The sequence below is a fragment of the Lagenorhynchus albirostris genome, chromosome 11, assembly GCF_949774975.1.
Source record: "Lagenorhynchus albirostris chromosome 11, mLagAlb1.1, whole genome shotgun sequence".
In the NCBI taxonomy this organism is placed as follows: domain Eukaryota; kingdom Metazoa; phylum Chordata; class Mammalia; order Artiodactyla; family Delphinidae; genus Lagenorhynchus; species Lagenorhynchus albirostris.
Genome location: NC_083105.1, coordinates 8,681,862 through 8,707,104, shown reverse-complemented (window position 1 = coordinate 8,707,104; position 25,243 = coordinate 8,681,862). Strand labels below are relative to the sequence as shown.

General features: G+C 43.4%; 1 protein-coding gene across 4 annotated transcripts in view; it reads left to right on the top strand.

Annotated features, from left to right (window-relative positions):
• The window catches only part of TNRC6B (trinucleotide repeat containing adaptor 6B), a 240,809-nt gene extending 225,107 nt beyond the window's left edge, over nucleotides 1-15,702 (top strand). For all 4 annotated transcript variants that reach the window (XM_060166367.1, XM_060166368.1, XM_060166365.1 and 1 more), the window contains 8 exons: nucleotides 2,709-2,846; nucleotides 5,179-5,355; nucleotides 6,628-6,774; nucleotides 7,025-7,120; nucleotides 9,877-10,101; nucleotides 10,536-10,606; nucleotides 13,786-13,925; nucleotides 14,874-15,702. In XM_060166367.1, the coding sequence (XP_060022350.1) occupies nucleotides 2,709-2,846; nucleotides 5,179-5,355; nucleotides 6,628-6,774; nucleotides 7,025-7,120; nucleotides 9,877-10,101; nucleotides 10,536-10,606; nucleotides 13,786-13,925; nucleotides 14,874-15,261 (1,382 nt within the window). In that variant the 3' untranslated portion in view covers nucleotides 15,262-15,702. The remainder of the gene's footprint in view (nucleotides 1-2,708; nucleotides 2,847-5,178; nucleotides 5,356-6,627; nucleotides 6,775-7,024; nucleotides 7,121-9,876; nucleotides 10,102-10,535; nucleotides 10,607-13,785; nucleotides 13,926-14,873) is intronic.
• The last annotated feature ends 9,541 nt before the right edge of the window (nucleotides 15,703-25,243 follow it).

Sequence of the window (25,243 nt, the reverse complement as noted above, 5' to 3'; positions counted from 1 at the left end):
TAATCCTTACATTCTTCTTTTTAATCTTCACCAGAATCCCAGGTTATTTTCAAAAGCTCTTTCTCAATGATTAGAACCGAGCTTTCAGATGGCCTGGAATCCAGGCACTTTGGGCTGGTTTTCTAAGTCAAAGGTAGAGGTGTAATTTACCCAAGGAGTAAACCCACGTAGGCCACTAAAGCTGTATCAGAGAAGGCCCTTGTTCCTTTCAACCTCCCTGTCCTCCAGTCTCATTTCATTTTAGCCACATAGGACAAAAGGGAAAATATCTTAAACTCTTCTTTTTTACAAAGAAGGGTTCGGGGACTTCCCTGGTGGCACAGTGATTAAGAATCTGCCTGCCAATGCAGGGGACACGGGTTCGATCCCTGGTCCGGGAAGATCCCACATGCCACAGAGCAACTAAGCCCATGCGCCACAACTACTGAGCCTGTGCTCTGGAGCCCACGAGCCACAACTACTGAAGCCCGCAAGCCACAACTGCTGAAGCCCACGTGCCTAGAGCCCGTGCTCCGCAACAAGAGAAGCCACCGCAATGAGAAGCCCGCGCACCGCAGCAAAGAGTAGCCATTGCCCACCGCAACTAGAGAAGGCCTGCGTGCAGCAACAAAGACCCAACACAGCCAAAAATAAATTAATTAATTTAAAAATAATAAATAAAATAAAAAGAAGGGTTCAATCTGAAATATTTCCAGCTCATTCCAAGGACTTCTGCTCCCCACCCACACCCTCCAAGCAACCACTTGGACTAGTAAAGTCAGTTACAAACTGTGTGAAAGGACAGTGTTCTGTATATTAATAGCAACATTTTAAACAGGTCAAGAAAGGTGTTAGAACTGATTTGATTTATTGTGCATTTATAAAACTACCCCTGACAAGAGAAGCACAGGGGAGAAAAATGTGACCTGGGCCCCCAATGGGATTTGGATAGATGGAACTTGAGGGCCAATAAGACAATACCAGATGGTAGGAGAGTAACGTGGATACAGCGTGGAGTCTGGCCTGGCTGGAGCTGCACGTCCACTAGGGGAAGAATAGACCCCGCAGGCCACCTGAGCTGAGGCGTGGTGGGAACCCTGCTGACCTCCTTGGGTGTCCATGCTTGCCTGTTGTTGCCACCCTATCTGTGGCTCATTCTCCTTTTTCTGTTTTTTACTCATTATTCTTCCCTTCCTCCTGTTTCAGTGGTTGATTTTAGTCCTTTACTTTTTTTGAGCATCAGTTTGAAAAGTATTAAATACATTCTGACCCCAAATGGATGGTGGGCCCTGTGAGGCTACATCAACAAGCCTGTCCTGTCTGGCTTTCACCTGTCCAGCCCTGTGCAGTGGGAAAATGTTACCTGCCAAAACCCTTGCTAAAAGCCTGACACCTGGCAGCACGCGGCGAAGTAAACTGAATCTCTCGCCAATTGCCTAGTCAAGCTATGGGGTCTTTGTCATTATATAAAAACTTTTTTCAAATTGGTCTCCCAGATTCTATCTACCCCATTCTCACACTGTCGGGTCTCTTTGTAAAATACAGGTCTAGTTATCTCTCCTCACTTGCTGAAGAACTTCATCTCCTGTCTTAGAGGGGAAAAAAAGGTCTAGACTCCTCAGCCTGATACATGAAGACCCTACACGCCACGCCACTTCATTGCTCCCTGTCTCACTGCATCCATAGGCAGCCAAGCATTGGAGTCACATTGGGCTTGTCATCATTCCCTACACACGCCTGATAGTTACCAGTCAGAGCTTTGTACTTGGTTTCCTTGACTTACTCGCCTACCTCGCCTGGGTCCAGGATCAGTGTCCCTCTGCAAAGCCTTTCCTCCTCCAGAGACCCTGCCACAACTTAATAGCTGCTGTTACACCAGGTTGGGGTTTTGTTTTGTTTTGTTTTTAAATTTATTCATTTATTTATTTATTTATTTGGCTGCGTTGGGTCTTTGTTGCAGTGTGCGGGCTTCTCATTGCAGTGGCCTCTCCTATTGTGGAGAGTGGGCTTTAGGCGCACAGGCTTCAGTAGTTCTGGCGCACGGGCTTAGTTGCTCCGCGGCATGTGGGATCTTCCCAGGCCAGTGCTCGAACCTGTGTCTCTTGCATTGGCAGACAGATTCTTGTTTTGTTTTGTTTTTTGTGGTACGAGGGCCTCTCACTGCTGTGGCCTCTCCCTTGTCCAGAGAGCACAGACTCCGGACACGCAGGCTCAGCGGCCATGGCTCACGGGACCAGCCTCTCTGCGGCATGCGGGCTCGGTAGTTGTGGCACACGGGCTTAGTTGCTCCACGGCATGTGGGATCTTCCTGGACCAGAGCTCGAACCTGTGTCCCCTGCATTGACAGACGGATTGTTAACCACGGCGCCGCAAGGGAAGCGCCCACCATGTTGGTTTGATGTGTAGACGTCTCCGTCTCAGTTGGAGAATTGCTGGCCCCACGTTCTGTTTGATGCAGATGGATAAGTGAATGCACACATGCACTGAGACGGTCTTAATGAGATGGCAGTCATACATGTTTTCATACCTGAACAGAGTCGTCACTTTTTTAGCAAGCAGGAGCCAGGATCAGCATTTTGAATCAAAATATCTGTTTCTGAGTGAAGAAAACTTCATGTGAATTGGTCTTTAAGTGAAAAATGAAGCTATTCATGGGTTCTGCCTCAGAACTCTTGGTTACTGATACTAGAAACTTATAAAAAGACGTAAAATGTGGTTCTCCATTTTAGGCTTCAGCTCTGGCGGCATGGACTACGGCATGGTTGGTGGGAAGGAGGCTGGAACAGAGTCTCGCTTTAAGCAGTGGACCTCCATGATGGAGGGACTGCCCTCTGTAGCCACACAGGAAGCCAATATGCACAAAAATGGTAAGAGCAAACAAAGCTTCATGACTTGGAGCTGTTCTGACTCTCAGCAAGCCTCGATGAAGTGGCCTAGAAACTTCCTTTGAAGCACAGATCTTTTTTAGCTTTTTCCTAATGAGTCTCTTGATTTCCCCCCCCAGTCCTGTGATCACCTAGGAGAGGAAGATTGGGGTTGTGTGTATTTCAAATTATAAGACACTTGAAGGTGCTAGTTCCACTTAAGGGCAGCAAAATTTCCCACCTGCAATTGGATTGAGGGCAGTAGCAGTGAACTTGAGCTCCCCTTGTTAAAACCCTAATACATTGGCTGAGAGAACAGAATCCGTTTTTGGAGCTACAAGAGAGAGATCACAACAAATATATATCATGATGATTGTTTGAGCTCTTTGATCTCCAAAAGATGACTAATAGATCAGTACATGAGGTTTGAACTTTACACAAAGCTTTCTTGTTCTTCATGAATGACAGTGTCTGCAAGACAGCAGTTGAGGGCATTGTAGGCTTTGGTTTTGAATGTGGGTCAGCTCTTCCATCTCTGTAATTCTCTGTAAGAGCATCTCCATTTCCCTTTGCAATAGATGAAAGGTCTTAGGACCTTCCTTCAGCCTTTGTTTCAATGTTTGTTTCATTTGACAGTAATTTACTTGGACTCAGCTGTATCCATGAGAACCAAGTGTAAATAGGTTTTGGACTGGCTCCTGCAGGGGCTTCCTGGCAGCCTCAGCCCCATCAGTCTGGAGCCTTTCAGGGTTCCTTTATAAACCCCTCTTTCATGTGCCCATCCAGTAGGCTGGTGAAGTGGCCATGTGAAGTTCTCTGCCTGCTGCCCCTAAGCATTATCATTTGATTTCATGCTACAAAATCAAGAATGATGTATTGAAATTATCAAATCTGTTTCTGGACTGAATAATCTAAGCTCAGCATCTATAGCTTTGGACACTTAGGCTGCTTCCTTAGGCTGATGATTCATTAAGTCCCCTTGTCCCCAAAGACGTGATAGGTGTATGATTATAAATGCACAGTGGCATATGAGAAGCTATCTTACAGGTAAAATACTCGCTTGCCTTTTTAGAGCTTATAGGTAATGTTTTCCCATTTCCTTAGCAATCCCCAAGGTAATTGAGCTTTTCATTTCCTACTACTTCAGTACTGTGTGCCCTTGAGTCAAATTCCTGTCAGTAGCTCCAGAAAAGCAAATGCCTTCTCTTAGCTGAGCATGGAGACAGTTTCGATAATACTTGTGCTAGGCCAAACCAAACAGATTATTTTAATCGATATTTACACAAATACTTTATTTTCATTTTTTTTATTTTTGGCCATGTCGTGTGGAATGCAAGATCTTAGTTCCCCGACTAGGGATTGAACCCGTGCCCCCTGCAGTGGAAGCATTAAGTCTTAACCACTGGACCACCAGGGAAGTCCCTACACAAATATTTTAATACATAACCCTGGAAGTAATTTTATCTGTTCATAAACAGCATCCTAAGAGTAGATCAGGTAACACAATACAGCATGTAAAATTCATTTGAAAGATAAGTAGAATGGTATCTCACAGAGGTCAAAATTTTCATTTAAAGTAAAGTTCATTTTTTGTTAGTTTAAGGGAATTATTAAGCTTTTAATTTTTTTCCTGCCTCCCAGCATATAAAATGCATGAAGGGGGCACCAACAAAACTGAAATGCTCTCGGGACAGCAGTTTTACAAAGGATTTGCTGTTCCTCATGTGTGGAGCTGTGGATCTCAGAGCTGCAGAGTTCACTGCTGGCCCTGTGCTGGCAGAGACCCTCGGCGGGAATGCTGTCTCATTGCTTTGGAATTTAAAGCAATTGCAGATGCCTTTCTCTCCAGCAGACTCCCTCTGTTTTCTCTGCTTCTTCCAGCTAAACTAGGCCTGATCAGCACTTAAAGACTTGGGTGGGTTGGTGTCAGTAGAAATGTAATTAAAAACCCTTCTATGTGCCGCAAATTGTTGAGTATTTTTCCTATTCCTCATTCCTAGGTCATTAGTGTAAAAACTGGGGGGATGATGGTATGATTCGTAGTTGATGAAAGTTTTGTTAACTTCATAAGACCATGGAATTTTAAAATTGAAAGGGACGTTCAGGAATGAGAACAGTGCTGTGTGCATAAGTGCAGACTGAGAGGCTAGAAAGGTGAGATGAGTTGTCATCGTCATCCTGCTTCCTAATTATGCAGTGGCTTTTAAGCGTGACCTCTAATTCCAGGACTCTTTTTACTGCATACTGTGTTTGAGTTCCTCTAAATGAAAGCGCAACAAGTTCTGTTCATAAGAGTCCTTTCTGGTGTGAATTAGTTACCTTTCTCTTTTCTCAGGCGCTATAGTGGCCCCTGGTAAGACCCGAGGAGGGTCACCGTACAACCAGTTTGATATCATCCCGGGTGACACACTGGGTGGCCATACGGGTCCTGCTGGTGATAGCTGGTTACCTGCCAAATCTCCACCAACAAATAAAATCGGAAGTAAATCCAGCAATGCCAGCTGGCCTCCAGGTATCGTACAGGAAATGTTTTTTCTGGGATATCATTTTTTTTATCATTGTTAATTTCAGGTTCTGAACAGATTGCTTCTGACACTCACAGGCATTCACTTTGATTTTTTTCATTCAGTAATTATTGTCTGATAAAAGCAGGGAAGAATTTGCTGTGGGAAGATAGCAAATTTTCATTAGAGGGGGTCTCTGCTCTGTAGAGTTCAGTCAAGAACATAGGTGTGAGCACTGATCACCTACAAGGCAAGTTACTGTGTGGTAAATACTGCACAGGCACAGATAGGCCAGAGGAGGTCCGTGGAGTGCAGCCTGGGAGTAAAATAAGGTGACCTTGGAGCCGGGACTTGGCATTCATCCATGCAAAGGATGCCTTGAAACGTGGGTTCTTCTGAAATGTCCAGTGAATTGATTAGTTTATTCACTGAGCAAGTATTTATTATCAGGTTCTAGGTATGCAGTAGTGAGTGCAGTGAGACTGTTTGCTATTTGTTTTCTCTTTTTATTCTGATACAAGTAATCTATTTTCATTGTAGAAAAAACTTTTAATTTATTAAAGCAAAATTAAAAACGAGTTTGGTATATGTCCTTCTAAACCTCTTTCTATACAAGTATATTTGAGCTATGAATATGTATAGTTTCTAGTATAATGCATATTCATATGTACTACATACTGTTTTTCCTCATCATGATTAGGAAAGTAAAAGTTTAATATAGCTTTAAATATGATTTAAATTAACCAATAAAAAATTGTAAACACTTAAATATTTTCTAGGCTTTCTCATGATAAGCCAAATTATTCCTGTGGTTGTCCCTGGACATTCCCCTCAGTAGTGGTCAGATGTGTTTTCTTTTGTGCATCTGAGCCAATTTCCAGTGAGATAAGTGGGAGAAATATCTCTTCTCCAACTCAGATTTTCTCCCAGTTTTTGTCCTAGATGCCCCACAGTTGTCATGAGACCACACTACTGTATCCTGCCTCCCTGCCCTCAGGCCTGAATTTCCCTGGGAGCAGGGCCTGGGGCCAGACCTTGAAGGTCTGTGGCATCAAGTTCCCAAGCAGAGAAAGAAGGTCGGCGTGTCGTGATAGCACAGGAGTGCTGCTGGCAAAGTATATGTCAGGCCAACTTTTTTTTTTTTTTTATGATGAAAATCTGAGCTAAAATAGATTCAGAATTTAGACTTTTCACAGATCTATTTCTTGTATCAAAAAATAACTTTACCACGTTTTGAACAACTTCCTACCTCTATCCAATATTTGTTCTCCTTACCTCAGAATTCCAACCAGGAGTGCCATGGAAAGGTATCCAAAACATTGACCCTGAATCTGACCCCTATGTCACCCCAGGAAGTGTGCTGGGGGGTACAGCCACATCTCCCATTGTAGATACTGACCACCAACTTCTGCGGGATAACACCACAGGTAAATAAGTGAAACACCCCTCGTGTTTATTCAGCACCCAGTATTTTCATGTTTGGCAGGCTGTGGCTTCATTTGTACTTGCTGGTATCTCACCAGAAAACATAGGAATACGTAGCTTTTCACATTTAGTTTTTAGATATAGTTTGTCCTTCCTCTTATTTAAGGTTAAATAAAATACTTCAAGATTTCACTAGTTATACTGACATTTATCTGCACTGTTTTCATTTCGTTCTTCATTCGTCATCCAAAGGGTCTAATTCCTCCCTCAACACCTCGCTGCCTTCACCTGGTGCCTGGCCCTACAGTGCCTCTGACAACTCCTTCAGCAACGTTCATAGCACTTCAGGTACGCGTGTGACCCATTTCTGCCCCTTCGCTAGCGCTTTCCTGTCTGGCTGCCTTCTGCAAAGGAAATTGGCGTTTATTTCTTAAGGAATAAATAGCTTAGGTCATCGTGGATGGAGACACACCTCTTATTGGCCACGTCCTTGGGGAACTTGCAGTCAGTCTCAACAGAGGCAGGGTGAGACAAATACAGCTTTAGGACCAAGACAGATGGTGACATAATTACAGGGAGCTATGGGTGTTGAGAGGGCAGAGGTTATATCCTGATGACACAAGTGCTTTTCTTTTAACCAGTCTGCCAAGAAAATCAGGGGCCGTGGGAAGAACCAGTTAAGTCCAGGTTGTTATTCCTAAGGCAGCCAATTAGAGCTTGCTTTTCTCCAAAAATTCTGCCACTTACAGACAAAGGCTAAGGGCAGATGGCCAAGGGGAAAAAAAGAGGACCTTGGTTAATTCTACCAACAACACTTGTTGAGTTCCGTGTGTGTGTGTGTGTGTGTGTGTGTGTGTAAGACAATAGGGAATGGAAAACTTAATGGTTATAACAGAGCCTTTGAAGTCACTTACTTAGCACAACGCCTTATAGATTGGTAGACCAATCATTAGTAATTGGCACCTTGGTCTTGCAAAAGTTGGACCTTAAAGCCATTAAAGTCATTAAGGCTTCTGACGTTTATCCAGGCGAATGCAAATAAAACAAATCCTTAGCTACCTACTAAGGCTCTGCAGGTTAATGTACTTACGGATTGTCTTCTTTTTCTTTCCACCTCTGTCATATCAGCAGTGCAACAGTAACCTCTCAGGACCAGGCAACATGCTAAGCCTTCAGCGTGAATTCTTATCTTACCTTCACCAAAGTCTGTGGGGGAGGTCCCGCTATTACCCCCATTTTGTAGATAAAGAAACTGAGATTCAGATAGCTGATAGAATTTGCCTCGGGTCCGAGTGAGTGTGTAAGGGAGCCAACTCCGTATTCCATGTTTCTAAACACCACCCTACATTATGCTTTTATAGGACTTCAACCTTTTTTTTTTAACTTTTTTGTGTGTGTGTGTGGCTACACTGCATGGCATGTGGGATCTTAGTTCCCCGACCAGGGATTGACCCATGCCCCCTGCAGTGGAAGTGCACAGTCTTAACCACTGGACTGCCAGGGAAGTCCCCTAGGGCTTCTACCTTTACATAAAAACTCATTTTCACCTCTTTTATTCCTGTAACTGCCCATGCCTCTGTTTTAACTATTTTATCTTTCGTTTACAAGCGGTCACCTGAGAGATGACTCAAGCATCACCCTTGTTTAAAACTGAATGTATACATTTCCAACCCTCACCCTCACAAATTTTCTTTTATTTATTTATTTATTTATTTTTGGCTGTGTTGGGTCTTAGTTGCTGCACACAGGCTTTCTAGTTGCAGTGAGCAGGGGTTTCTTATTGTCATGGCTTCTCTTGTTGTGGAGCACGGGCTCTAGGTGTGCAGGCTCAGTAGTTGTGGCTCGCGGGCTCTAGAGCGCAGGCTCAGTAGTTGTGGCACACAGGCTCAGCTGCTCTGTGGCATGTGGGATCTTCTCGGGGCAGGGCTTGAACCCGAGTCCCTGCATTGGCAGGCGGATTCTTAACCACTGTGCCACCAGGGAAGTCCTGTCTTTCTTTCTTAACTAAGTCTCTTTCTCAGTGGTGCTGCTGCACATCACTTAGTCGCAGCATCTCAGTCTTCCCTCTCGCCTCTTCCTCACTCTTTCCTGTCTCCCTCACTTGCTGGATCCAGCCAGTGATGACGTCTCCCAAGTGGTTTCTTCTCTCTCAGATCCATTTCTTCTCTTCCATTCTCTTTGCTGTCATCCACGTTTTGGCCCTAGTTTAAACACTACCTGCTAAATCTACTGCAAAAACTCCTGATAGCATCTGAAACTGCCCCCAGCAGAGCTTTATGGCCTCCTTTACCTCTCTGCTACTGTGAAGTGTTGTTCGGCCAAAACTGGGGAGAAACATATTTGGTACAAAGAGAGTTTAAGTTGAAGCTCGGTTTCTATTTTCCTGTCTTGCTGAGCCATCCATTTATATCAGTCCTTCAAGACTTGTCTTGGCAAAGTCGTTGCTGACAGCCCAGCATTGTCATTCTCCTCCATGTATTGAACATATATGATGTTGCTGGGTTACCAGTTCTGTTGTTCATCTTTTCTGTTTTCCCGTCTGAACTTGAAGTTCTTGGGAACAACTGTTTATATTATCCATAGCACTGATTTAGCACCTTAAAAGCAGAGTAAGCCCTTGGTGAATATTTGTTGATTATATTTTTAAAATCTGTTTGAATGTTATCTAGTATTCTGGATCAAGAAAAGTTTAATTTTTAATGTACTTTCCATTCAATCAGTAAGTATTTATAGAATAAATACTTTAGCTCTGCCTGGGTTCACATTCTACTATATCTAAGTATAAGTAAGACTAATGACTTTAAGAATACTTTCCTTGAATTTATCTTCCTTTTCAGGTTGTGTTTAGCTAAGAAAGCAGTAAAGAATTAGTTATCTTATTAACTCTTTAGCTCATGTGTTAATTTGTCAATTCAGAGTAAGAGTCATTGAAAATTTATATTTGATAAGCTCAGAGAACAAAATTATTTTGTGCCTCTTAAATTGTGCCCTTAATATTTTTAGAATTTAAGCATGTATGTATTCGTGTGTCCGTGTGTATGTGTATTTGTTAACAAAAGTGACCTGTCTAACCTAATTTCCTCCTTAATTTTCTCTTCTTATAGCAAAGTTCCCTGATTACAAATCGACATGGTCCCCAGATCCCATAGGACACAACCCCACTCATCTCTCCAACAAGATGTGGAAAAACCATATTTCCTCAAGGAACACTACACCGCTGCCCCGCCCGCCTCCCGGTCTGACCAACCCCAAACCGTCATCTCCCTGGAGCAGCACAGCACCCCGCTCAGTCAGGGGGTGGGGGACACAGGACTCACGGCTTGCCTCTGGTGAGAAGGATCTGCCTAAAGGAGCATCATTGTTCCAACCCGAGGGGCTTATGTTCACACAAATGTTGAAGACACGATGAACTCAGAGGAAATCACGGTTGTCGGGTAGAGGAAAAAGTATCTCTTGAGTGGAGAATTGAAGTCAGCATAAGGCAGAGGGACCCAAGAACTCCCGAGGTACTGACAGAGTAAAGATGAGAACCCTGGGAGGACAACGTTGTCTTGCGAATAAGGCGCAAGAGCGCATAGGATCAAGGTCTAGGAGAAGAGAACTGGCTATTCAGTGACAGGATGAAGGAGGTCAGAGTGAGGCAGAAGAAGATGGTTTATAAGAGGAGAGAGGAACCATGTGGGCTGTTTGAAAATGTGTCTCACGCGTGGCTATCTTAATTTTTTGATCGTTCTTCCTGATCTTTTTTTCTGGTTGCTTCCAGCCTCCACCTGGAGTGATGGTGGTTCAGTTCGTCCTAGTTACTGGCTGGTTCTTCACAATCTCACTCCACAGGTAACCACGCTTTCCTGGGATTTTCTGGATGGGACTTGATTGTATTAAGAGAGGGAAAGTCCGAGGTTTGTGGGGCTAGCAGAGAGGAGAGCTCGTTTATTTCCTGGTCACCACAGAGAGGTCCCGCCTGCAGGGGTGAGTCTCCCCAGCTAAGGCCCGAAGCCTACTTCTGAAGCTGGGGGGATGCTGGACACTCAGCTTCACGCCTGCCTTCATGGTGATGTTAACACGTGTAGTTTATAAATAGGGAGCATGGGGTGGTGTTATCTGGTGAATTCTGTTTAGCAGAGATAACTTGCTGTGTGGATCTGCCTGTCAGAATCTGGAACCAAGCAAAAAAGTTACCTGTTTTTGTGTTACTCATTCAACGAGACTTGTGGCTCACTGGTAACCATTTTTATGCTTCATTCATACACCATTAACCATCCATCTCTGCAGTAGAAGGAATGTGTGGATTTCGTGGCTTAAATGCCGTATGTGTGAATTTCTGAATTTTCATTTCCTGTCTGTTCTCTTCTTCTCTGTAGATGGCATTACTGATTTGCTCTCATCAGAACATGCTCTCTGGGTTGTTGTTACAGTGGTGGGGTTTCATTTACACCAAACCTCCCTCCCTTCTGCTTGAGTTGCCTGATAACTGACATATTTGCAGCAGCAAACATGGAGCAGTCAAATGAGGTTAAATGGACCCGTGGAAACTGAGCCCAGGGCCTTCATGTGGACTTGACAGCACAACCTTTACAACACCTTGTTAAAAAGGAATCAATTATACCTCCCTCCCTTTGACACAGAGATTAAATTGTCTGGCATTTAATTCATAAGTGGAGTCATGCACACTTTACTAAGCCAGCATTTTCCAGAGTGTTCCCATGGGATATTAATAGGTCTCTGGCCTAATATGTTTGTAATACATACTTGATTAAACAAAATGAAGCAGGTGCCTTCATTATGAGGCTTCTTAGACCCTTTACTGTGCTTTAACATGTGTTATGATCCTCTGTGGGGAAATACAGATTCTCCTAAATTTATTTGCCCAGTGAACCCATTTGTGGGGAGTAAATCTGGGGCTCGTATTTCAAGGTTCATGTTGAGATGGACAGCTTTCTAAATACAGTTAACGTGAGGAACTATCTGGAACTGGAACGGCTCTTAATCTCCATATCTAATCAACTCAGCTGAAAGCCCTGGGTTATTTATTTAGCAAAGAGTTGACTGACGTATGGACATTTTAAATAACCATCCTCAAAACATGCCTCATTATGTCTAAGTTGTCACAGTGCTGTGGGTGTAATATGGTTAGGATGAGAGAAGCAGTGTTAAAAGGAGCCTGTATTATCGTATGAAAAATAGTAAAGGTACAAACTACTATGGATAAGATAAATAAGCTACAAGGCTATATTGTACAACACAGGGAATATAGCCAATGTTTTATAACTATAAGTGGAGTATAATCTATAAAAATGTTATACACTTGAAACTAATGTAATTTTGTAAATCAACTATACCTCAATTAAATTTTTTCAATTTAAAAATAAATAAAATTAAAAAATAGTGATTTCATTTGTATCTGTATATAAATGAATATAGGCGGGCTTCCCTGGTGGTGCAGTGGTTAAGAATCCGCCTGCCAATGCAGGGAACATGGGTTCGATCCCTGGTCCGGGAAGATCCCACATGCCACAGAGCAACTAAGCCCATGCGCCACAACTACGGCACCTGTGCTCTAGAGCCCACGAGCCACAACTACTGAGCCCACGTGCCACACATAGGGAAGCCCGCACACCTAGAGCCCGTGCTCCGCAACAAGAGAAGCCACCACAATGAGAAGCCCACGTACCACAACAAAGAGTAGCCCCCGCTCGCCTCAACTAGAGAAAGCCCGCATGCAGCAACGAAGACCCAACACAGCCATAAATAAATAAATTTATTTTTTTTTTTAAATGAATATAGGGATTGGCTGTGTTTGTGTTAGAAAGAATTGATTCATTTTAAAAATCAAAACGACCTAATAGCAGACATCTCACTAATCTGAGTCATAGCTTAAAAGGAGGTTATAAGGCCACATTTTGGGGGACCTGGATAAATTTACTTGTCATCACCTACAATTTATTTATAGGGCGTCTATCCCAGAAAAGTCACTTGTGGTATATACTGACATGCTTATATAGTCAATTGTCATTTATAAAACAATGCCAAGAGCTTTTGTCCCATCATTTTCTGTAAAGAATTACAGTGAAACTGCCGGTTTTCATCCTGTAGGGTTTCCATGGTAAAACCACAGAATGTTTCCACTGCTGCCGCCAGTAGCACAACTTTTTAAGGCTATTCCAGTAGTAATCTGTTTCCCTTCCCCAAAAATGAACTGAAATGTTGCACTGAGCAGCTTCAATAAACCTAGTAAAGATCTTGATACAACTAAATCAGAGTGAGTAAAGAGATTTGTTCTCTAAGTCATAGGTGAGGAAGGGCAATTGTCCCTAATCACTGAACACCCTAATGCTGAGAGTCTGACTAGGGTGAGCAGCTATAAAAAAAACCATTGGTCACGCTGGCTGAGGGCAGCAGAAGGCACTAAGAAGTAGGTAGGCGTAGAGTCTCTCCTTGAGATGACGAGAGTAGGAGTAAGGAGACATCAGAATCGTCTGAGCTGGGTCAACCGTCAGCATTCTGAATCGTCAGGTGGTCAGCAGTGCCTTTCTTGTTTGTGTCTTTTCTCTGTAGCTTTTTGTGAGATTGGAAGAATGTTACATGAGTAATCATGCTCAGAACTTTGCATGTTCTCTTACATTCTTATTTGGTTACCGTCTTATTTCTGCTTTTTAAGGCTCTACCAATCAGTATAGGTTTACTTGTTTACCTCTTAAGGAAAACAGACCACAGGTTGAAACATATGCTTTTGTTTTGAGCTGTATTTATACAAATTTTTTATCTGCAAAATGGCCACATTAGATCTGAGCACAGTGCTTTGAATATCTTAAGATTTGCCTTGAAGACCTCTGTATTCAGTGCAGTCTTTCCCTGCCTTGAGTTCTTCATTTGTCTCTCCTAGACTTATTTAGTACTAATGCTGTTATTTACGAACCGGAAGTCCTTCTCATTCTCAAATATAAGAAAGGTCACTTGACTTCCTTTCCCACCCCATCACCAGTTTTTATCTCATGACTGTCATTACTCTTTAGATTGATGGGTCAACCTTGAGAACCATCTGCATGCAGCATGGCCCACTGCTGACATTCCATCTGAACCTAACCCAGGGCACCGCCCTGATCCGATACAGCACCAAACAGGAGGCGGCCAAGGCCCAAACTGCACTGCACATGTGAGTACCCAGCCTACGCTCACTGAGACAAACATGCATGAAGAGGCACATGTGAGTATTCGGGCACCTGCTTAATTAAACAGAGATGCACGAGAACATGCACACAAACGGCATCCTGACATGAGCAACTGCTTGAGTGCCGAGGTGGCTGATCTCTTCTACTTACGTAAGCATGGATTGTCCCGTTTGTATCCGATAAGCAGAATTCCAAAAGTAACAGATTTGTGAAGCAGGGAGTAAATTTTTAGTACCATGAAACAAACCCAGTATTGATGAAATGTGAGACGCTGTAAGTGCTGTCCCTTTTCATAATAGGGTCTATAGCTGCTTTCTTTGGCCTCTCTGTGGGTGATGATGGATATTGTGGTCTTAGTGGTAGCAGGGGTTCTGCCTGAAGTAAGTGGGGCTGGATCAGACTCTGGCCATCCTCTTCCCCGCCACTGTCAAGGTGGTGAACAGGAGGAACTGACTCCCCGTGGCTGCAGATGCCATGACAGAAAGGTACACACGGAACAAGCAAGTGATGGGGAGGTCAGGCAGTGAGCCCGGCCCTGAGACGAAGCAGCACTTTAGGTACCTGGAGCTGGGTCACCTTGATGCTTGGGGCTGTGATCTTTTACCCCCAAGGGGGAAAAAAAAAAAAAGAGACGACATTTTACTTGACATACAAATTCCATGTCCCAAGGGATATTGATGTATAATATTCTCCAGTAGTCTTTGGATATCTGGAGATTGAGTGATACGTTGTTCTCAATCAGTACTTCTCAGTCACCTCTTGGTTAAAATGCAGGTTCCGATCCTGTGATTCTGAAAAGCTTCCAGGGGAGGTGGAAGCTGCTAGTCAAAGGACCACACTTTTGAGTAGTGAGGACTCAAAATACTCAGTCCCTATGCATGCTTTTAGGAGTTTCCTCAAATGCATAGCTCTTTCCCTCCCCTTTTTTCCAGGTGTGTGTTGGGAAACACTACCATCCTGGCTGAGTTTGCCACTGATGATGAAGTTAGCCGCTTTCTGGCACAAGCTCAGCCCCCTACCCCTGCGGCAACCCCGAGTGCACCCGCAGCGGGTTGGCAGTCCCTGGAGACCGGCCAGACCCAGTCAGATCCCGTCGGACCTGCTCTGAATCTTTTCGGTGGGTCCACAGGGCTCGGGCAATGGAGCAGCAGTGCTGGTGGCAGCAGCGGGGCCGATCTTGCTGGCGCTTCATTGTGGGGACCCCCAAACTATTCTTCTAGCTTGTGGGGAGTCCCGACCGTGGAAGACCCCCATAGGATGGGCAGCCCTGCTCCTTTACTACCTGGTGACCTTCTGGGAGGAGGGTCGGATTCAATCTGAACTTAGAACTTTCAACTCTGACCTCGTGACCTTTTTTGGAACAGCAGCAGCACTAACTTGACCTTTTCGTTTTTTTTTTCAACTTGCAATAAATACATTTTTAAAAGGAAAAAAGAAAACGGAGAGAGAAAAAAAGGTGGGTCATTGACAGACTGTCTGAGCACATAGTTGCCTCCCTTATAACTTCAGTTTTTTCGTTTGGAATATGAATCCAAAAAGAGAACATATCACTCTTGAAATACTTGAATCATGAACGCCAACCTAGAAAGACAATGTGAAGCAAGTACACATACCATTTAAATTTAAACACAAAAAAATTAAAAAAATTAGTTTCTAGTTTTTCACTTTTTTCATGTTATATGGAAGTTGTTGCTAAGAAACATATATACTGAAAAAAAAATAGCTTTTTAACTTTGTTTGCACTGGGTGTGTTTCCGTCCTTAGGTCTACCATGTTTGGGAGGGAGGGGAATTCAAAAGAATTGTTGGGGTGGGGGAGGGAAGACTTGACGGAGCCTCACTTTAAAAACAAAAACACAAAAAACCTAAAAAAAAAAACAAAAAAAAAGAAAAAAAAGAAAAAAATTGTGATTGGCTGGTTGGTAAATACCAGTGTGTTCTGGCACATGTAACTGCCCAGGCATGCTCGTTCTGGTATGTGTGTGCACGTGTGTTCATGTGCATTCGCGTGCATCCTTCTCTCTGTCTCTGTGTGTGTGTGTGTGTGTGTGCGCGCATGCGCGCGCACGCGCCTGTGTCCTCCTCCTCTCCCCATCCTGATTTCTCAGAAAGCTGCATTGCTGACAGTCCGCAGGCTGGCTGGCCGGCCATCTGCTTTTTATTTTTATTTTTATTTTTTTTAACTATGAGAACACAGGAGCACGAGCACCTCGGGGAGCCACTGCTACTGAAGCCACCCCGTTGGGCTGTATTGAGATGAACAGAGTGCTTTTTAATGAGGAAAGCAGGGAGCTCCTTTACATTTGCAAAGTAGCCCGAACGTGAGTTTTCTGTCTCTTTTCTTTTGACCTAGCAGTAGAGTGGAACACTGCCAAGTCCCCAAAACTAGGAAAGCAGGAGGTACCTCTTGGAGCAACTGTGTGTTTATTTATTTCTGTTTTTTTGAAGTAAGTGGCTACTAGTAGGCACATCTGAATATCTGTTAAATTTCATGCTGACCTTTTCATTAGTCTGAATGGGAACAGACAGTAAGGTAGCTTTTAATGATGTGATGTCTCAAAAGCAGAAAAACTGTGTTCCCCCTTTGTTGTGTAATCGGGAATGAGAAATTGGTCAGAAAGTCAGGTAATGCTGAATTTAAAATTTCTATTGTTTCTCTTCAACATTTTACGAAAACAGAAAAAAAAATAAGTTGTGAGCAGCCTCCTGCAAGCATCCGCAGCTCCTCCCTCTCTGCCCCCTTCTTGCTGAGCGTTACCTGTGCCAGGCCGTGGCGTGTTACAGCACCAGGCCATCACTGACAGAAACGTTTACTTAACGAATGTTCTTAAACCAGTGTGTACTTCAAGCGTTTCCTTTTGTTTCTCTGTGTTGTGTATTTCCTGTGTATGTGGTTTTGCTTAGGCAGGTATAACTTAGCAAAGACTTAAGTATTGCACCTTTTTTTGGTTTTGACCTCTTTTTTTTTCCCTTGTAATGTTGCTTTTTTTATTTCGGTATTTAAAGACTTTTTTTTTTTAAGCATCAATGTAGTAGTACTCTGGGCCGAATAGGGGGCAACTTTTAATCCACAGTTATCACCAACATGTATGTACTTATGTTGGAATCAAAATGTATCAAACTGCTTTTTGTGAAGAGTTACAGCAGACCTGAAGGGTACCCCTTTATACAAAACAGATGGCTGGCGGGGCGGGGGTGGGGGGTGGGGGGGGGGCGTGTGCCGGTAACGTGGTAGCACTTGTGTGGACATCCCAGTCTGCATTATACTGTTTAACATAAAGTGCCGACATTCTGTACCAGCAAATACCTGCCCATTCCAACCCTTGGTGGGAGCAGACCTCTACTGTCCTCCGTAACTTGCTGCTAGTGAGGACAAGGGAGTTTTTCTTTCTTTAGCATCTTCAGTGAAGGATACAACAATGCCTAATAATGTATTTGACTTTTAGCTTGTGTCTGTGGGTGGGTGGGTGGCTGTGTATAGGAAAAGGCAAAAACCAATTATTTGCATTTAAGTGGTTTTGTGAGACAAAGAATGGGAATTCTGTAGTCCTCTCAGTTTACTCTATTGATTATAAACCTAGCCTCAAAAGAGATTGACGTGCGTAATTCAAGTGAGTGCTTGCTCGTGCAAGTCTTTATGAACCCTTTGTGGGTAGGTGGTCAAACTTGAGTTTCTAGCGTTGGTTTGGTCCCATCGGATGCCTTTAGAAAACTAACTGTGCCCTCCGGTTTTCATCACCACCATGCCCCTTCCACTTCTGCCCATGCACAAAATGTCTCCTTCGAGCCCCACCGACTGCTCTCTGCCTGGGGGCGCAAAACCCTGGCATGTGTGGTGGCCTCCAGGTGAAGAGCAGCTGTGTTCACACATCTACAGAAGGCTGAATCTGAGTGTCCCTGGGCCGGGAGCATGTCCTGAGGCTCACGCGAGCCAGTGGTGACTGTCCACTGCCGCTTTTGGTTCCCTGGCATGTCCTCCCCACCCTCCTCTTTTCCTGCCTGTTGATTCTTTGACCTGCACTATGGGTTAGTTGAGTTCCTTAATGATACTACGGTGAAAGCCGGGTGCTAGAGCCCCTCTTGTTTACAAGACATAATGAGGGATTTGAAATATGTAAAAATAAACATGAGAAGCTAAAATGTTCTTCCATCATAAGCTTAAAGGGAAAAAAACTGAAAACTTAAAAAAAGACCAAAAAGTGCATATATATATACGTATAAATATATATTTTAGATGAAGACTAACTCTGGGAGCATTTAACAGTGTTTTTTGTTTTTAACATTTATTTTCCTGCTTTAAAATTTGCAAGCATTCTCAGGAATTCTAGGGTAGGAAGCCAGATTTTGGAAGATGGTTTATTTAACCATATCTTATCCTAGATAGACGGCTGTTTCTTTCCTGTTAATAAACTTTTACAAGTTCCTGAAACTTCAGAAAGTTTAAACAATTTTTACTTAAAATGTAAAAAGAAAAGTCTCCAAACATTATTGTCATACTGGGGATCACACATTTTAAAACATGTAGAAAGAAATATTTTTTAAAAATTATCAATTTAGCAGCAACAGGTAAATTCACGAGCTTAAAAGATATGGGAGAAGGATTAAGCTTTATAAGCGCTCTAGCGTGGATTCATTGGAAATTGTGCATAATTTAGTGGGAGAGTGTTTGGTGTGTATAAATGGGAATGCCATCACTTTATTCCTTTCCGTTTAAGACTGAACATTTAAATCTCCCCTTGGAACTTTTGATTTTCTTTAAAGGAACCTTTCACCCTGTCTCCCCAACCCCAGCAACAAAAGAAAGGATCAAAGAAAGAAACAACAGCTTAAAAAAAAAAGTAACTCTAATCTGTAAAGTAGTACGGTTGGATTGCTGAGAATCTATGTAAAGAGTTAGGAAATATAGGTTAATAATTTTTGGAACAAATTTAAATGTAGGCATTACTAGAGAAAAAGTATCTATGGACTGTTCTGTTAATGAAGAATGTCCGTCTTACCTCCGTTTGTTAAGGGAGGAGGAGAAAGTAGAAGAATCTAATAAGGAACAAGTGGTTTTACTTTTTTAGCTCCCAGCTACCATTGTGCTCATTTTAATTGCTGTTCTGAAGATCTGCTGCTTAATTATCCCCATCCCCCAGCAGGAGATGTGGAGTATTTCCTTTCAGTTTTTGGTGATGTCGAATTCTCTTTTTGTATTCCCTCCTGGGCCAGGGGTTAGAATTCCCAAGCATGACCACAGCTTCTTTTAAACACCTAAGCTTCCCAGTGGGAAAGAAACTCCTGCTCGACAGGTAAAGGGAGTGGGTGGGGTTGCTGCCTGCAGTTTCTCTGAAACCGCTTTAGTGCCTTCGTACATACACCCACACATCCTAAGCAGGAGGAACTCGTGCGTATGTGCATGTGGTCCCGTCGCTCCAGACAGTAAGACGCTCACCCGTTACAGAAATTGGAGTGGTTCTGGACAGGCCCCAAAGGCAGTGGGCTAAAATTAAAGTCATTAAAGAAACAGAAATCGAGGAAGCATGCTTTTATGTCTTGATAATGTGGGATACCAAGACCCTTCCTTGTGCTGTCACCCTTTGTTACTGTGTATCAGCTTCTCCGGTGACAACTGCAGTGACTTGGAAAGGCTCTGTGTCGGGCCTTTAGAAAGGGGTTCCTGTTTTTCTGCTCTTCTCCTTTGTCTCCTCCCTTTCCCATCAACTCCCTTTTTCTTGACCAGTTGCTGGAAGCTTTGCTTTTTTGGTTGTCAGTGACCTAAGAACAGGATATAGTGAGTATGTAATGGAAGAGGAAAACTTTTCTTTCCATGGTATTCCTTGACAAGAGCCATGTCTGCTGAGAGGTTAGATGGCTTCAGTACACTTAGAAAATGTGGCGGAAGCATCTTCTCTTCCACTGCATTCTGGCATGGGTACAGGGGCTTGCTGGTGACCTCTCATTACATGGATTTACTTCATGAACATTTTGATCATGTAAACTTGAGCTTTCCAATTCTTACCAGTTTCCTGTTTTTTTTAAACACTTGATTACTAGTGGCCAGAGGTATCCCACTCTCAAACATCATGAACTTGGTTTCTGTCTACCACGAGTAGCCAAAAGGAAAGAAGCACTAGAAGGGGAAGGGAAGGCTTCCATCAGACCGGAGACCTCTCCTGGCAATTAAGATCCAGTGCCATGACCTAATTTTAGGTGTTTAAAAAAAAAGTACAGATCTCCTAGACACTGTGACGAAATGGATGGTCCATGTGGCATCTCTGATCCCCCAAGTCCCCAGCCCTTGATATTTTTCATTTACAACATTCACGGAAGTTAACTTAGCAGTGCTGCAAGTTAAGGTTCCAAAGCACATCCTTTCATCAGTGTCCCCCAGTAAATCAACATTACGCCTTGATTGCCATTCAGTCAGTTTTATTTATAGCAACTTGATTTTCTATTACTGTGGCTCCTGTTCTAAGAACTTTCCCATCTCTTCTGACGTGAATGTAGCAGAAGTTAGCAGTTGGTTCTTCCAAGTTCCTGTGGGTTACATGTCGTGTGTAAGATATGCAGAAAGAAAGAAAAGAAAAAAAAATTACTGTCGAAGAATTTGGAAGACCTGTTATTAATATAGCTAGCAGCAACTAAAATTTCACAGGCTATTAACTAGTTGCAAGTATTCACTCTCACTTTCACCACTTTTTGCGGGGGAGGGGGGCAGTTTTTGTAAGATTAACAGCCAGATTCCATATCGACCTCAGATGCTGCGTACTTTTTAGTTTTATTTTTTTCTATTCTGCCATCTTGACTGTTAAACAGAATGAAGATGTTGTGAGCTGAGCAGAATGCTTAGGCCAAGCCTGTTCTCTGCTGTGTAAACAGGATGTTTGCAGCAGACTTGGCTGTAGTAGCCATCTCTAAGATTAGGGAACAATTGAGTCTTTATGTTGAAAAGGTCCCCTTCTTCCCCCATCCTCAGAGTTCAAATTCAGCATACAACACTCTAGGTTATTGTTTTGAGTTTGGGTTTTTTTCTTTTACTTATCTATAAGGTCTTTAGGAGTAGAGATACATTTTTAGCTGGTTAAAAAAAAGAAATGAAACCTGTTCTTCTCCAGTGTTTCGCCAAGTTTTGTCACACTTCACATCTATGCATTAACTACACTTCTTAGTGTTACTACAAAGAGAAATCTTATTGTTTTCCCTCCCGTGAGTGTACAACTAAGGCTGCGTGCGATAGTGCAGATGAAAATAGTCTGGCCCATGTGTATAACCTCAGCAGTTAATCAGAAAACGGAGTGCCCTTCCCCTCAGCTGCAGAACTGCACCACAGCCTCTCTGCTTTCTTATCCACAAGTACAGGGTGTCCAAGCAGTCTAGAAACAGGCAGGTGTATAAAATGTTGTCAAGGACATCATCAGTCTATTACAAAACATAGAATATTATCTCTATTTCCAGATTTAGTGCACACCCTGTGATAAGGCCTGTAGGTTTATGGCCAGTGCCAAAGGTGTGTGTATTTTCAGAGATGGTCCCCATTTGTCAATGATGGCGTTGTTTTCTTGACCTGAAATTTGACAAAGGAGGTACTGGCATCACATTCTTCATTTGAAATAATTATCAACTTCAAGAATCTATGAACATAGTAATAACATAATTAAAATTGAGCAGTGACCCTGCCTGCTTCAGCAGAGGAAAGAGGCCACAGACATGCACAGGATGGCGAAGGGAACACCGGTCAGGAAACAGGGCTACACCCCACCGGCTGGGCATCCGCGCCATCCTCATGTTTACGGTCACTCGGACTCGATCTGGACTAATTACCAAGTATTCAAACATTTGAGTGGTTTTTTTTGTTTGTTTATTTTTTGAGTGGTTTTTAAACTGTCAGTCTGTTACAATAACCTCCAACCATCACCAAAATAAAATAGCAAAAGTGATAGAAACTGCCAGTGTTTGCCTCACAGAATTTAAGTAATTTCCTCTTCAGTTAGCCGTACACCTGAATTTGTTTTTAACGACAACTGTGCACACCGGGAAAAACGGTACTGCCCTGAGCAAAAGGTCTCTGCAAAATTCAGCTGTTGGTTCTTCATTGTGACAAATGCTTGTTTTGTTCATGGGAGGAGAAAGGTCAGAAAGAGGCAAGAAGCGTTCTGTTTTAAATTGAAAAGAAATAGTGTTTCCCTAAAGCACTTTGTGCCTCAGTTTCACTTTCAAAATATAAATCACTGTTTTGAAAGTAAATTCCCAATTGGAATTGATCCATTTTGAGCCAATATTAATTAGCTGGGATTGTTTTTCTCAAAAAGTGAAAGTCCTCTTTGCTGCTGCTGGTGAGCAGCAGAAGAGAAACAGTGGAGTAGCTTCCGATGTTGTGGGGCGAAGTGCTTTCCTTCCTTTCTGGTCCCCCGCTTCCCTGGACCTCTTACTGCATCTGGCGGTCCTTCTCCTTGGGGTCCTGAAAGGCGTGCACAGTCCTCGGAGGGCTGGGTTGTGAGAGGTGACGGGATGCCAGGAGCCACTTCGCTGCAGGACCAACCTGACAGCAGAGCTTTATGGAGAGGAAGAGAGTATATCCTGCGTGTGTTCGCCAAAAATGAAAAAGGGGACTGTTTATACAAAACAGAGCAAAAACCTTTGGAACCCTTAAAGAAGTTACATACCTTTTAAAGGTAGTAGAGTTTTTCACCAAGTGATACATTCAGCATGACACTTCTTGCCAGACGTTTCGGGATAAGTTAAAATATATGTGTTTAAAACACCACCCCTACCCCCCCCCTTTTAATTTTGTCCAAGGAATTACTTACTTAAGTGTAGTATTTCTGAATGTGCCTTTGTGAGTTCAGAGACCGTCTGTTTTAGGAAGAACCTACCCATTGGGATAAAACAGAAAGACGGTCAGCTTGGTCTTTAGGGAAGTCGGCATTTCTCCGGACCGACCCCGGGGCGTTTTAATTGCACAGTGTAGAGTCGTGGGGGAGAGGTTCCGGGACTTGGGAGAGGGGATGACGAGGTGATGATGCACAGATGACAGAGACCAGGTTAGTCCAAGAGTGCAGGTTGAACTTAATCTCTCTGCATTGCCTAGTCTTCTTCGTGTTTATGTGTGTGCGTGTGTGGCTGTGGCTGTGGCTGTTTTAGTCTTTGTTTTCCCGTAAGCACTGGAGAATTGAAATATGGTGATGCTTGTGACACACTCGTGCACGTCGAGAAGGCTTTTCTCCCTCCTGCCTCACGCACGGCAGGCGGCGCGTTGCCACCCTTTGAGTCTGTGTCCTGAGAAGGCAATTCTTTTCCCAAATGGAAGTCACATAACGTTGCTGTTTGTGCAAACAGGGTATCACACACGAGGAAAAGGCTTTTGAGAGGATAAGATTGACGTGTTTGTGAAAGAAAAGAGAAAAATCTGCAATCATATTTTATTTCTTCAGAACTATTATAGTTAAACATAGAAATCTGCAGTGTCTCTTCCTTTGTTTCACGTTTGTTTTAAACAATTCCACCTCTTCTCCCCACTCCCTCTCTTTTCTAAAGAGAAATCAAGTGAATGCTAAGGGCCATTTCCATAATTCCTCAGAACTCCCCAAAGAGGAAAACAATCCCTCCGCAAGATTCCTTCAGCTTCATTCAGGAAGACACAGGGAGGAGAGATGCTGCAGCTTCCGGGGCTTCACTCTCATTCCTCTCTAATGGCCTTGAAATGTATTATTATGCAAATGTGAATTTTGATACTGAATTTAAGAAGAGGTTGTTGGATTTTTCTTTTTTCAAAAAAAAAAAGGTCCCATATGTGGTCATCATTGCTTCTTTACTTTGTAACGTGTGAATTGTAACTATGCATTCTGCAAAGGGGGGGGGTGGGAGGAGAGGGCAGAAAGGGGAAGGAAGTAGCTTTGTATCCTTGTTCTACAGTTTCTGTGTCCATGGTATCCCCTCAAGCCGGCAGGGAAGGGGAGTGAGAGTAAGAAGCGGTAAGGTCGGCCCAGTGAGGTAGAAAGAGACCTGTGAGTCCGGCCTGGCACTTCCTGGGGGGCCTGCAGTCCCTACCAACCAGTGTGGTACGGGATCTCCATCCTAGCCCTGCAGTGTCAGCCTGGTGCAACAGGAGGGCCCGGAAGGCCCCCGTGTTTTCCGGAAAAAAGTGCTCACCCTGTCCTGAACTCAAAACCCTTTCCAGCTCAGGAAACCTTGCCTCACTCGTGCTGACCTTAATCTTTATGTCATTTCAAAAAAAAACTCCTCCTCCTCGCTCCGTTTTAATTTTTCTTTCTCATTTTTAAGTGAATTTAATTGTAAGGAAACTTTCTTGCTCTACGGGGAAGAGGTCTGTTGCTTGACAGGCAAACAGGGCAGCTCTCCCCTATCCACTACCCCTCCGCCATATGTGACCTCTCTGCTTCCCTTGCAGTTACTAAGCTGTGTGTAGCTAGTGAGCAGCGAGGTGTTTGACACGGGAAAGCCCACAGCCTCCTACTTGTCCTGACAGCATCCCTCTGTTGATCCTTCCTGCAGTCAGTCGTGGCCCTTGCATTGCTCTGGTCTAGGCGTTACTGGCAACACACAGTATCGGAAGCAAGAGACCGCCGTGCCTGGAGCCAGTGTTTCCCTGCAGCAGTTTTGCTGTTGATGTTCACAGTACTGTAACTAGTAACAGACTTGATCACAGTCTCCTCGTGCCCCTGCAAGCCTGCACAGGCACGATCTCATCAGGGTTCCAATCTGTTAGATTGCCTTTAGACAAAAAAGAAAACAAAAAAATAAAATTCTGACGTTTCAGCTGTCTAACACAAAACAATACCTCGAGGTACATTTCCCCTGCAGTGTAGACCCTTAACTCCCCTCCTTTTCTGACATCGGTGGGTTATCCTTGGAAAAATATGAACATGTAGATAGCGGGATAACTTTTACAATTTTTCTTTGCTGTGAAAGTAACCCTAAAATATGATGTTTTCCACTTCTTTTTTTAAAGCCATCAGAAGTTTCAGATCTTATTCTTTCATGTTTAAGAAGAGAAAGCAGAACAGGTCAGGGGAGTGGACTTGCATTTGTGGGGTGATGTTCTCTCCATTGCCTCCCATACACAGTGACGACAGACCAGTGTTTAAACCCTGCTCTGAATAGATGCCATCTATTCTAGCTCTAGTTCCAGGGTAGGGAGTGTCTGGATTTCTCTCTTCCAGAAGATCCATCCCCTCCAGGGACTCCAGAATGTTTTCTCCTGAGACCTTGAGTTCTCAGCCTTTCTTGGTTCAAACACACACACACACACACTCACACACACACACACACACACACACTTTGAGTAACTGAGTAGCATTCTG